At 44.7% G+C, this 14,398-nt stretch overlaps 1 protein-coding gene across 1 annotated transcript; it reads right to left on the bottom strand.

The window, feature by feature from the left end:
• Window positions 1–894: 894 nt before the first annotated feature.
• ARR3 (arrestin 3) lies at window positions 895–12,613 on the bottom strand. The gene is made up of 16 exons (XM_007184970.2): window positions 12,597–12,613; window positions 11,873–11,903; window positions 11,662–11,722; window positions 11,420–11,464; window positions 6,279–6,478; window positions 6,098–6,157; window positions 5,872–5,939; window positions 5,098–5,233; window positions 4,829–4,913; window positions 4,503–4,575; window positions 3,971–4,108; window positions 2,380–2,463; window positions 2,091–2,114; window positions 1,865–1,917; window positions 1,559–1,568; window positions 895–991 (listed from the first exon to the last, which is right to left on the bottom strand). Exons 1-16 carry the CDS (start codon window positions 12,611–12,613, stop codon window positions 895–897), a joined length of 1,182 nt encoding a protein of 393 aa, XP_007185032.2.
• Window positions 12,614–14,398: the final 1,785 nt, after the last annotated feature.

The following is a 14,398-nucleotide window of genomic DNA, read 5'->3' as shown; positions in this document are numbered from 1 at the left end:
TACATGATCTTAGAAAGTCAATTCCAAAGGTCGCCTGCAAACCCCTCCTCTACCCCCAATACCAGGCAGTATTAGACCCGGAAGTGGAGAATAGCCCTTGAAAAGTGTTCTGGCTCAGCTTTTCAACACTTACAATAGATAGCTTTGAGGAGAAGAATCCCTGGGTAAGTTGACCAAAGAAGGGGGCAAAAATGTACTGTGTGATGCCTTGGCAGTGGGCTCACCCAGCAGGCGCCTTCGAAGCTGTTGTACGTAAAGTGGGTGATGATAAGTAGGCCAAGTGTCACCCTGGGCGAGGAGGAAATTGATTCCCCAGAGAACCCCCCATTCCATTCGATACCATCACACCTTCCTGTTCCCAGAGCCCAACCCAGACCCCTGCTGCTCTGACCCCCAAGGATTGCAGGGTTTGGATTTGCGCAGAGACTGGTGCTTGGGTGCCTCGGCTGTGGGCCTTCTGGTGTGCTGTGTGCTTGGCAGGTGGGTGGCACTTGCTGCCTGGGGTCACATGGCACTCTGTCCAACCATCAGCGTCGCCCTCAGGCCTGGTCTCAGGGCCATGTCCCCTCAGGCGCTGCCCGCAGCTCCGAGGTGGGAGTGGGATAGTTGGGGGTGGGGGCAGAGGTGGCCAGGGCTCAGAAGGAAAGCTGAAGGACTCACAGGGTGGGTGGCCTTGACAGAGGGAAGTCAGGGTTGTTAGAGGAAAAGCACGTGCTGCAGGAAATCTAATCACTGATGTGGGGTGGCGGGTGGGGAGGTGGCTCATTCTAGGTAGTTCCATTACCCTCCTCCAGGAGGAGGAGATACCAAAGCGATCAGTGGGCACATCTGGACAAGCTGATTTATTAGAGTGTTGCAGTGGGGCTTCCACACAGAGGCACCCGAGCCAGGCGCTCAGCTGCCCTCATCCCCCTCAGCCGCCAAAGCCTCCTGGCTCTCCTCTCTGCCAGGCTGCTGCTGAGTGAGCTCCTCGATGACTATATCCTCAGAGCTTGCAGAAGCAGCAGAGGGAGATGGAGGGTTAGGAACAGCTGTCTGAGCGTCTTCCACATCAACTCCCGTTTCCTGATCCCAGAGAAGTGATCCCTTCCCTGCTTTCCAACTCCGATCCTCACCCCCTCTCAGCTGCCCCCACCCCACTTGGATCACACTGGCTTGTTTCCTTTGTTCCCTCCCCAGTCTGCCAACACAAAAGCCCCCATGAGGGCCAGAGGGGAAATAAGAATGGAGGGTGGGAAGGAGGGAAGGGATGGGAGAATGAAAGACGGGAGAAGTTAGGGTGAGGAGGTGCGGGGGGAAGGAAAAAGAAAACTGGAAGGGATGAGGGGGAAGGACGATTGGGAGAAGAGCAGGAGGTGGAGGGCGGGGGACGCAAAAAGGTAAAGAGTGGGGCGTATGAAAAGCACTGAACTATGACACGAAGCTAAACCATACGTTTCCACTGCACACCTATTGAAAGCAACACTCCAGGGAAGCTTTTATCCATTTCCATCGTCATAAAATGGAGAGTGGCAGTGGGGAAAGGGGGGCGAGGTTTCCAGGCCTCACATTTTCTTACCTAGCGGCCTCTGTAGCAAGCATGGAGAGGGAAGGAAATATGGATTGAAGCTGATAAGTTCCCTGAAGAAATGTCTTGTTACTCATTCCTCTCCCTTTTTAACCCTCTCCCTCCCATATACACAATACACACACACACACACACACACACACACACACACCCCTTCCCCTGAAAACCTAGACACCCAACCTACCTATTGCTATTCAATCTCTACCCAAACTGCCAGTCCTCGATTCATGAGATCAGAACTGCTTGGTCCCCAACCCTCGGGACTACTGTTCCTGTGAGTCCCACCTGGTCACTCACCGTTCGATGGCTTTGGATGCATCAGGATCAAGGGCAGCTCCACGCCAACATCACTGCAAGGATCCCAAGGTAGATTTACAGATTTCCCTCCAAGGCCACCCCCTGAACCTCTCTCCCTCAATTTTTCAGTCCTGGGATGCCCTTAGATTCTCCCATGTCATTCTTTTGGTCTCCTGATCGCATCCTCCCCTTCTTGCCCCAGTTCCCCCTCCCCACAGTGTCTTACCTGGCTGTCAGTTCGCCTAGGATGCTGAGGGTAGAATGACACCCTAAAATTAACAGCTGGAAATGGTTAGTAGCAACCTAATTTTGCAGGGGAATGAAGGATTGTAAGGCCAACTCAACCACAGAATGGGTTTCTGGAAGGGAAGGTGGCTTGTTCGTGGAGCTCACAGGTTTGGGAAACTGGTCCAGGAGAAGGGGTGGGGAATAGCTTGAGTGGGTCAGTCCAACTGGGAGGAAAACAGAAGTGGCTCCCCAGCCCCTGCCCAGACAGACCCTGCGCTCTCACTCACCCTCCACAGGACACCATCAGGTTGACTCTGACTTTGTAGGACACCAGGATCCCCAGCAGCTCCTTGTCCATTCCTGGTCGAAGACTGGAGGTGGTAGTATTCATTGTTGTGTGTTTGGAGGGGAGGGGCTGGGGGTTAATTCATTCAGTGCACCTTTTGTCATCTGACAGGTCTCCCAGGCTCTGATCTCCTACTCATTGGGACCACATTTCTGTTCCTCAGATCCAGTTTTACCAGGTCACCCTCTGCTCAGGAGCCTACCTCTCTGAATATAACTACTACACTGCTTGGCTTTCATGACCCTTAACAATCTAACCTTCCTGCCCTAACTCCCTAACACCTGGGATACAACCTAAGCGGACCCATGCTCTCTCCATGCTCAGAACGTGCCATGCAGATTCCTACCTTCTAGCCTTTGCCCAGGCTATGTTCCCAACCCGGAACACTCTTTTCTTCCTCTGTTGCTATCCAGATCCAACACCTTCTTCAAGCTCTAGCTCCTTCTGTCTCCTCTAGGAAGCCCTCTCCAGCTATGCTGGCTTCTATTAACTTCTATCGGATTTATAGTCTGAACCACACGTACTAACATTTAACTGTTAGATTGCATTTAAATTCCTCTTTGTTCTCCGTTTAGGCTGTAAATTGACTGAAGGCAGAGACTGTCTTAAACGTCTTTGTATCCTCCCACATTGCTTAGCATAGGAATAAGCATGTAACAGGTGTTCAATGAAAACCCACTGATTGAAAAATAAGGCACAGAAAGCTATATGATCTTGGGAAAGTCTCTTCATTGCCCTGGGATGCTGATCCCCTATCTGTAAAATAATGCTGTTTGTATGATTTCTCAGGCTCTTTCAAGCAATAATAGTCCATAGCTACATGATCGATAAGGCATAGGGAAAGGCAGTGGGAATTAATGCTTGTTAGATGGTGGCAGATGGCTTTTGGTGGGAGACACATCTTACACTAGGGCCTCCAAGTGTTAGGCATAGGACCAAATGAATGATTTGATAGAATTATATCAATTCCTATCATATTTTTCTTCTTTTTGTCCTCTTTTCTCTCCATTTCTCATCTGTCTTCCATTGAACTTCTATCTTCACTAGAGAGTAGCTGCTGTAGAGATCGCAGTGTTAGAGCCAGATGACATGTGATAGAATCTTTTCCACCTCTGCCACTTATTAGCTACGCAAGCTTGGACAAGTTCCTTCATCTCTCTGAGCCTCAGGGTCGTTAAGTGTAAAGTAGAATAAGAATACATATCCAGCCTACTTTAATGGGATTCTTATGAAGATAACAGTACCATACGTTAAGACCTTTATGAGCTGTAAAATATTATACAACATAAGGAATTTTTCCTTTCCACTTTTTCCTTTCTTGTTGCCTATGACCTAAGCCTGCCATTGGTCCCATGGGTATTATTTAGCTTACTGTTGGCCCTCTTGCCTGGAGGCAGCTCTGAACACTGACCTAGGGACATTTTTAAAAACAGGTAGGCTTCATTGAAGGTGAAGCCTCAGAACTGTATATATAGCACACAGAATGGGTTGGGGGGTAGAAAATGAAGGTTGGGAGTTACATTTGAGCTTACATCGTGCTAGAGGCCAGATTGGTATCACCATGCTTAAATTTGCCATCCAGTGCCAGGCCCTGTTTCTGACAGTTGGCAGCCAGGAGTGGGGTTACTGCAAAGCTCTTGGAGAAGGTGGAGTTAGCAGCTATAGTCTCCCTTTCAAAGGAAAAGAAGAGATGAACTTAAGCTAGGCTTGCCAACTAAGTGATTCTCATTCCCAAGATTTTTTTGCACGATTCCACGAAACTACTGGAGTATCCAAGAGAGCTGGCATGTCTGACTGTGGAGAGTGGGAACAATTCACTCTAGTGGGAAATCCTTATGCCTCTGCCCTCTCTCAGGACTTGATGATCCTCTTGTGGTATCCCCCCTCCAGCTCTCTTGAGAATCCCTCCCTCTTTCCACATCAACCCTCACCTTGATGTTCCTCAGTCCTGGGCTCTTCTCCACTTCCTTCTTTCCCCAACCCCCTCCTCTGCCTCCAGACCCCGGCCCTCTTCCCACCACCCTATCCCTTGGCTCTCTGACCCAGGCCCCAGGGCCAGCTCACATGAACTCCTGAACGAACACAGTCTTGGTGTACTTGTCTAGTGAATACAGGACGACATCTGTGATCTGGTCAACTGAAGAGCCAGGAAAAACACATGACTACAATTAGTCAGCCATCCTCGAGACCCCAACTTGCTGCCCTTGTACACGGGCACACTACTCACGATATACTAAGATGTGCATATGGACAAACAGAGATACGTGTTCTGATAAGCCTGCAATGGAGGGAAAGCCTAGATGAATTCAGACTGGGTAAGTGGGGCAGAGTTCTGGAAAAAGACTTCTGGATTTGGGACCAGGTGCAGGGGGATAGGAAAAGAAGCTCACCTGAAATCTTGATCTTTTTGATGACCTTGTTGGTGCAGTTGTTGATGGAAACGTTGACAGTGATGGGTTTGCCGTGGTAGTGAACCTGAAGCAGGAGGAGAGGCCCATTATAAGACTGGAGGGAGAACACCCAGATCAAGACCTAGAATTTGTTTCCTCAGTGCTTTTGCCACCCTGGCTTCCACCCTTGTCTTCCCAAGTAGGAGATCAATGAAGAAAGGGTGTCAGAGGGGGTGCATGGTAGGGGGCAGGAAATGGGGGTCACAAACCTCCCTGTCCATCCAGGCCTGGAGTTGTAGGGGCTGAGCTGACAGAAGGAAGCGGCGAACAGTCTGGGCCCAGGGGCCAGGGCCTGGCTCCAGGGGTGCAAAGTGGATTTTCCGAATCACCAGCCGCACAGAGTCTCTAAGTAGAGGCCAAGGGGACAGCCAGAATGTCTCCTTAGGACTCACAGACCTTTCTCATGCCAACCCCATAGCCCAGTCCTTGCTTGGGGAGGGGAGGTGGTGGAAGGCCTCTGTCAGAGAACTCCTCTGGACCCTCAAGGTAGGTATCTAGACCACAGGTCAGCAAGCTATGGCTCAGCGGCCAAATCTGGCCTGCTGCCTGTTTCTGTATGGCCCACAAACTAAGAATGGTTATTACATTTTTTTAATGGTTGAAAAAAAATCCACAATAATATTTCATGACATGTGGAAATTATGTAAATTTCAAATTTCAGTGTCCATAAATAAAGCCACGCTCGTTCATTTACGTACTGCCTATGGCTGTTTTCACACTACAGTGGCACAGCTGAGTAGTTACAACAGAAACTACATTGCTCACAAAGCCTGAATATTTCTTTTTTGGCCTTTTACAGGAAAGTTTGCTGACCCTTGCCCTAGAGCAAAGAAGAGAAGTCAGAGGGAAATCAGAACTGGGCATCTGAGTTGGTGGTGACGGTACTACAGAGGTTAGAAGTAGGGCTGTTTCTGTCCTGAGAGCAAGATCTGTTTTCTGACGCAGGCTGGAGGCAGGGATTTTGGAGAGGACCAAAGAAATACCTCTTGGAGACTTTCTCCTCCAGGTTTTCAGCACAGAAACTCTTCACTTCAAAGTCAACACCACAGGCCTGCAAAGGGGCAGGAGCAAAAAGAACTCATTTCTGACACTACCCCTCCCTTCCTCATGGGTTTATAAGGAAATGTCTGATCCCGTCCCTTAGCTGTCCCTTTCTCTAGTCTTGTCCATTTATCCCCCTGTCCCTCTTTCTCAGAACCCAGACCTCACCTTCCCTGTATCATCAGGACCTGGCTGCAGTGTCACCAAACAGGGCAGGTTGACAACCATCTAAAAGATCAGAAGGAGGTCAGCCAACAGAAGAAACAGGGACCCCTTTCCTCTGTTCTCCTTCTTTAGCTTCCTTTCTTAATCTTCCCTGGAAGCCTTACCCAGGACTTGGGGTCAGTACCTGCAGGGTAAAAGGGTAGGCATTGTCCCCCAGCTTGTGCAGCAGTCGCTCCTGCAGGACTGTGAGGGGCCCCTGGGGGCTGCTGTGCTCAGCTGGGACCACTTGCTGGACCTGTACATACAGATCTTTGCAGAACGTCAGACCAATCACATCCAAGTCATCATGGCCATAGTGAAAGGCACATGTCAACATGACAAACACTGCAGGCAAAGGAGGAAGAGAGTGACCTGTCAGACCTGAGGAGGAAAGGAGATCTTAAATAGCTCAGAGGAAGACATGGAGAGACAATGTAATATGATCAAAACAGTATGGCCATAAAGAAAAGGATCAATACGTTTGACTATAGTAAAATTTAAAACTTCTTTACATTAAGAGTCTTTATAAATAATGAAACAAGCAAAAGCCTGAGAGGAAATATTTGTAACACATATAACAAACAAAAGTTTAGTGTTCGTAATATATAAAGAACTCCCACAAATCAGTAATAAAAATATAAACAGCCCAATATAAAAGTGTGCAAAGTTTATGAATAGGCTCTGCACAGAAGAGCAAAATGGAATGGCCAATAAGGTATGAAAACATGTCCAGTCTAATAATAATCAGATAAATGCAAATTAAAACCATAATGAGAGGACTTCCCTGGTGGTCCAGTGATTAAGGCTCCGTGCTCCCAGTGCAGGGGGCCTGGGTTCGATTCCTGTTCAGGGAACTAGATCCCACATGCCGCAACTAAGAGTTCACATGCCGCAACTAAAAGATCCTGCATGCTGCAACTAAAAAAAAAATCCCGCATGCCACAACGAAGATCCTGCGTGCCGCAACTAAGACCCAGCACAGCCAAATAAATAAATAAATAATTTTTAAAAACCCACAATGTGATAACACTTCACACCCATCATATTGTCAAAAACTTTTAAGTCTGACAGCACTATGTGTTGAGCAGTGCTCCAGATGTGGAACAATAGGGTTCATTACACACTGTGGTGGGAATATACATTAGTACAACCACTTTTTTTTTTTCTGTCAGAGTCCCTAGGTTTATTTATTTATTTATTTATTTCTGAAGGCAATTCAATTAATGAGGAAACCAGTAAGATGTTAAGACTGATACAAGAGAAAATTCAAGGACCTGGAGATTTGTAGTTGGTCAAAGGAATGCAGAAAAAAATTTGCTAACAAATGAGTACAACCACTTTGGAAAACTGTTGGGCACTATCCAGTAAAGCTGAATCTGCTCATATCTTATGACCTAAGATGAATTTAGAGGAAGTCTTGCTCATGTCTGTAAGGAGATACCTATGAGAATGTTCATTGCGTCAATGTTTGTCATAGCATAAGATTGGAAATGATTTAAATACCTATCAATGGGAGAATGGGTAAACAGTTGTGGTATATTCATATCATGGAATACTAAACTGAGGTTAAAATGAATGAACTAAACTCCATGTATTAACATGGTTAAGTCTCAAAAACTATTGAGTAAAAAAAGCTAGCTGCAGGATGATATGCACAATCTGATACCATGTACATGAAGTTGAAAAGCATGTAGAACAGTACCAAAGTTGCTCACTGATATATAAATATAGAGTAGAAGTATAGAAACATCATGGGAATAATAAACATCAAATTCAGGATAGTAATTATCTGCGGTGGAGGCAGGAAGAAAAGGAGGGAGGGAGGAAGGAGTATGGGATTAGGGAAGGATATACAGGAGACTTCAGTTTGATTCTGTAATTCTTTTTAAAGCTAGGTGGTGAGTACAGGGTATTCATTACATCATTCTCTAGGGTCAGAATACTTGGGCTTGAATATAACTTGCATAAATCCCTCGACTTGTGTGAGCCTCAGTTATTTCACCTGTCAATAATAGGACTGCACTGAGAGCTCTACATATGTTATTTGGACCTCACAATAATCCTCTGAAGTATTATTATCTCCACTTTACAGGTAGAGAAAATGAGCTCAGAGCAGCTAAGTGACAGCCCAGGATTTCAACTCAGGCCTGACTCCAAAGCCCAGACTCGTATGTGCCCAACTTAACTCATAGGATGGTTGTAAGGAGTTGATGTATGAGAAATCCCTTTGGAAATTTAAATTAGATGTGGATGATGATGATGATGATCATGGGAATATTAGAAAAGTGGAACAGTTATAAATGAACTTATACATTGCAGAGAGTACCTAAGATTAGGGGCAAATAGAAAGTCACTTGAGTGCACTAGTGGTGTGGGATAGGGTACAGAAAGATACCTGTCCAAGGACAGTGACAGAGACTGAGGGAAGGAAAGATTTAGAACAGGGGTGGGGAATCTTACTTTTAATCAGGAGCCCTGACCCAAAGAAAACTACCAAGAGCCACACACTAGTAGAAAGCAACTCATTTTTGTATTTTTAAGAGATCAAAATATCAAACAGCCAAATTATCTGCTTTTAAAATTATGAGCAAGCAAAAAAAATGAATCTATATTCAAAAGACACAACAAAGACTGAAAGTAATGATAATGGTAGTGTTTATAATGACTGGGGCAATGGGCAGCCTCATACCCTGCAGGAGGGAGAGTTAATTGGTACAACCATTTTGAAGGGCAATTTGGCAATAGAAACCTTTAAAAATGTGTGACTGCCCTTTGGCCATTCATTCCTTTTCTAGGCATTTAGTCTAAAGAAATAATTGGACAAGTATGAAAAGAAATACATACAAGCATGTACTTTATGGGGTTGTTTATCATAGCAAAAAATGTCCAATGATTGAAGTTGGCTAAATATATTATGGTACACCCATACAGTATACTACTAGGCAACTTAAAACTTTATAGATTTTTACATATTGCATAGGTAAAAAAGATTAGAAAATGTTATTTATAGTATAGCACTTTTAATAAAAATATAGATATTTTTGCTCAGAAAATATGAATAAATATGAAGTGAAATATTAGTGATTATCTCTGGGTGAGAGGATTACAGTCTTTTTCTCCTTCATCTGTACTTTCTAATATTTCTACAATGAAGACAAACTTAACAATTTCCAAAAGAGACAACAAATTAAATTCACCTTGGTTCCCAATTATGCCAATAAAAGTGGGAGAAGGGAGAGAGAAAGAAAAGGAAAAGGAAAGAGGGGGCAAAGGAAAAGAAAAAACAGAGAAGATGAGAAAAAGAGGAAAAGAGGTGGCTGGAAGGAAGCAAGGGAAGGGAGGAAATGAAAGAGATGAGAAATAAGACAGAAAAAGATCAGGCGAGGCCAGGCAGAAGGGTATCTAATAGCCCCTAAGTAAAGGTGTTAATCAGATGAATTGTTCTGTCACATTCCGCTGTGGCATGTGGGGAGGGCATCACTCCACCCCCAAGATCTTATTGGCTCTCTGGCAGTTTAGAATCATCCTTTTTTTAGTGTGTTAGGAAATAGCTTGTTTTTATTTTTTTAAAATTCAACATCTATTCTAAAGTTATTAATTTATATTTATGTTTATTATATAAACAATACATATTAATTGTATGGCAATCAGAAAACACAAAGAGAATCAAAGCCCTGCCATCATACATCATATTCCAGAGATAACTGCTGTTAATTTCTGTTGCATTTGCTTCCCAACTTTGTTTCTATAATTAAACATAAGGCCACCTTAGCTATTGACTTCTCTCTCATTGCCTTTTTGAAATGAAACATTTTATTTTGAGATCATCACATGCAGTTGTAAGAAATAATACAGAGAGATCCCACATCGATTTTTGTTGAACCACACTTCATTCGCACAACCGCATATGTTGCCCTACAACCAGCCTTTTTCATTCAAGGTGTAGCGTAAGCATATTTCACATCAACAAATGCACCTCAAAAGAAAAAAAAGCATATTTGAAAATATGATGCAAATAAGATTATCTTCATAAAAGTAACAAAACATATAAAGTAGCTAAGGAATAAACTTAAATATATACAACTTAAATGAATAATAATATAAAACTACTAAGGGACATGAAGAAGATTAGAATTAAAGGAAAAAACACATCTTATTCCTGGATTGACATGCATTTTTTCAACTAAAGATTTCTTTCTGTAGGTTATTCTGAAGACTTTGTAGGACTGTGAAAAAATGATATAGGTTTTAGAACTACAGAGTAATTGAGAGTCTTAAATAAGTTGGTTAATTTACTGGCCATACCCCAAAGTTCCTCTGATATTTAAAACTGGGTGGACTGCTTATCTGCACTGTTTAATCTGAGTGACTAAGTCTGGTTTATTCCACAATATCTAAAGGTTACATCTGAACTAGTATTCATCAATTTGTTCTGAGCCTTTTTCAAATCAAACCCAATTTTCAGTCTAATTGGATCACAGAGTAAGAATTAAAAGAAAAAAAAGTGGCAAAACAATATTTCAGTGTAATCTGGATCTATAATACTGTGGCCAGAGCAATGTCGCTTGCTGTTACTTGCTGTAGTTATTGTTTGTTTCTTTGTTTGGGATTTTTTAAATGGGAAAAATGGGTTTCCCTACACAAAGGAGATATGGAAAGACATATGCAATTGAAGGAAAAAGCAAATGCAAAGTGGCAGGCTGAAGGTCACATCCACCCTATGGAAAAATAAAGTTTTTTGATTTATCCAGGCCTTTAAAAATCTTTTAATTAGTTACCAACATTTGAAAATCAGGAAATTTGCATTAAAATATGGATTTCTGGTGTACTGGATCTTTCCATGGGCAGTCTAAGCAAGAGGCACCACCAACAGTAATGGAGAAAATCCGAAATTTTAGAAAAAAACTTAATTTCAGCACACATGTAAATTTTGTGTGATCTCGAAAAACAAAATTTCATGTATGCTTTAGAAATATATCTATTTTGAATATCATTTGGGAAAGGGGCACTAGAATCTTTTCAGACTTTGGGCCTCTCAAGGTCGTATTCTGAGCTTCGTTTCCAGTTCCTCTTTAACAATCGGAAAATCTGGCTACACTGGGCTGAAATTCCCAGTGGCTAGCCTCCACCAGACAAGACATTCACAGTTCCCACTACTTTTATATTTTCTTATACCCCTCTGGTCCACTCGTCCACTCCACTCATTCAGGCTACTTGTCTGGCATGTGTGACATTTTAGGTTGGGGTCCCTGGCACATACACAGACCAACAAGGATTTTTACTTACTCTTTCGACCTTTTAAGTAATCAGGGTCAACCAGGACTACACCATCTGTGGAGAGGGGGAGAGATGGCCCTCTGGTCAGGAAAGGTCCTCAGACTATGAAACAGAAGTTGACCCCTGAATGGTTCCTCCTATTTTTCTCTTTAATTGGCCTCCTCCTCTGCATGGTCCTTTCTTGGCTCTCTTTTACTCCCTCACTCCCATTCCCTTCTCCCCAGGCTCTTTCCCTTTTTGGACTCACTGACCAATGGGTTCCACCATGTCCACATGGTCCACGAAGTCCCGTTTCCCCAAGTAGATGGAGAGCTGTTGTGGAACAACCTCCCATGTTATTCTCATAATCATCTTTGAATGGATTCCCCTGAAGCCCCCAACCCAAACCCCTGAGACCTTGAAGGACGTACCCACCTATCCCTTTTGCCCTCTCATTTGCCCAGCTGGGCCAGGTTCTCTCACCTTGCCATTGGAGCAGGTCTTCTTAAACACCCTATGAGGAGAAAATCAGAGGATAGGGAGGGGGATTGGAAGAGAAGGGAAGAAGAGAAGAAGAGAAAGGGAAGTGGGGAGACAAGGAAATATTTCTAGGATTAGAAGAAGAGGCCCAGGGACTTCCCTGGAGGTCCAGTGGTAAAGAATCTGCCTTACAATGCAGGGGACGCAGGTTCGATCCCTGGTCAGGGAACTAAGATCCCACATGCCTTGGGGCAACTAAGCCTGTGTGCCACAACTACTGAGCTCTCGGGCCTCAACAAGAGAGCCTGAGTGCCACAAGCTACAGAGCCCATGCACTCTGGACCCTGTGCGCCACAACTATAGAGCCCATGTGCCCTGGAGCCTGCACTCCACAACTGGAGAAGAGAAAACCCACACACCACAACTAGAGAGAAGTCCGTGCGCCACAACCAAGATTCCGCGTGCTGCAACTAAGACCCAACGCAGCCAAAAATAAATAAAATAAATAAATAATAAATAAATCTTACTGGTGGGATTGGGGAGGAGCTGGAAAAAAAAAAAAGAAGAGCCCCAAGGAGAGCGAAATGACACAAAGGTGGAGGTAGTTGGGATAGAGTCCAAGACACAAGTTGGGGAGAGGTTGCAAACCCCTCCACCCCAAAGGCAAGTACTTGGGTTTGGGTAAGTGACAAGTCACAGAATCAGAGAATTAGGAGTTCTTACTTACCTGGATATGTTGGCCATGGCATTGATGTTGAGCCTTTTCTGGCAAAAGGGAAAGAAGGAGGAAGGCTCAATCATTTGGTCCCTATTCTCCTTACCTGGCTCTGGTATACCATCCAGACACACCTAGTGTGATGTAACCTTTTCTTCTTAGATAGACACCTCACCACCATCCACGCCTCCTATTCTCCCTCCTGCCAAGATTACTTATTCAGCCATAATCTCAACTATCCTGGACATGGGAAAAAACCTTCCGTAGTTTTTACGAATTGTTGATTAACCATACTGTCTATTCTCCAGAAAGAGTGAGGCTTTTTGAAATAGCTGGGGCACTCTTGAGAGCCTTTTGAGAGAAGAAATTTGTCTGGAGAAAGGCCTGCATCCAGGAAAGTATGAGGAGAATTGGACTGGATGAGGCTGAACATCACCTGGCACACGGTAGGCACCAAGACATGTTCGTTAGATACATGAATGAATGAATGAATGAACAAAACCCAGACTCTGGCTTTGCTCCTGCAATGGATTCTGAGCCTGAGTTCACCTCACGGTGGCCTTAACACTCAGGTAAGAAAGGAGAAAGGTGTGGGAGAGAAAAGGTTGGTACCTTCATGCTCCTGGTTGTTGGTGGCAGAAACCTGTATGGAGGTTGAAAGCCTTCCTTGAACCTATTCATCGCTCACATCACCCTCCCCAGATTTTCCCACCCTTATCTCCATTCATGTCCCCAGGTGCTAAGCCTTGGAGTAGGGATACTTAGAGAGAGGAAGACGTCTCTCTAATGCTTTTCTTTGATGCATATTAGATCTGACTTGAGGGGTGAGCTTAGGGGAGCTTCCAGAGGTCTCTCCCAGGGTCTCTCAGCCTGAGTGCCTGTCAGTTGTGTCGGGAAAGGTGCCCTTCAAGTGCTTCTTGATATATTGATGGGGGTGCTAAGGGCAGGGGATATGGGACCTAGTATGGGCTGGAAATAGAGGACTTTGGACTATTACCTGGAGAGGAAGATGAAGCTCACATCCGTCTCCAGCTCTGGTCACTATGCTCACCTCCCCAACCTCTTATACCCAAGGTCCTCTGAGTTTTTAGATTGGTGGGGGTCAGGAGAGAAGAATAGGGTTCTGGGGGGGGCATGAAATACTGCTTTATAAATAGCGCAGGTGCCAAGAGTTTGGAAAGCAGATTAGTGGCTAAAAGATTAGTGGCTAAAAGATTAGCAGGCTCTTGCTGCTGGGACAGGGCGGAGTCAGGGGTTGAATCTGATGGTGTTAAAGTCAGGGGAGCTTGAGAAAGGGAAATACAATGTTTTGGCCTTGTGAGGCCTTGAACCTGAGGACCGAGATCAAAGGGGACTCTGGGATATTAAAAGAAAAGCAATGTGAGGGATAGAAATAGGAGGGCTCAAAGTATAGGCCTTTGTGATTCTGAAAGGAGAGGCTTGTGTCATATTCCAGTCTTTCTATATCTCTTGATCAACTATTACAGGCCACACAAAAGCCAAGTGTATGGGAAAGAGCACCCCTTCCCCAGCCCCCCACTACTTGGGACTTGGGACTCTTGAAGTGATGTTTAGAGACCCGATTATCCCAGCTTATGTGCACAGCAGGAGTCAATCTCCCATACATGGGGGTGGGGTAGGGCAGGGGAGGCTGAGTGTGTTGAGCTGTGTGCACATGTCTGTGAGCCTTGAACTTCTTTTCTTGTTGGAGAGGAAGGTAACAAAGGATCCTTGGCCCAGGGGCAGGTTCTCTGGGCAGGATGTTGCCTGTGGAGAGAAAAAGCAATTGACATCTATATCACCCCCACCTGAAG

The sequence above is a fragment of the Balaenoptera acutorostrata genome, chromosome X (genome assembly GCF_949987535.1).
Source record: "Balaenoptera acutorostrata chromosome X, mBalAcu1.1, whole genome shotgun sequence".
Classification (NCBI taxonomy): domain Eukaryota; kingdom Metazoa; phylum Chordata; class Mammalia; order Artiodactyla; family Balaenopteridae; genus Balaenoptera; species Balaenoptera acutorostrata.
Note: the sequence above shows the minus strand (reverse complement) of the source record. Positions and strands in the feature narration are given on the sequence as shown.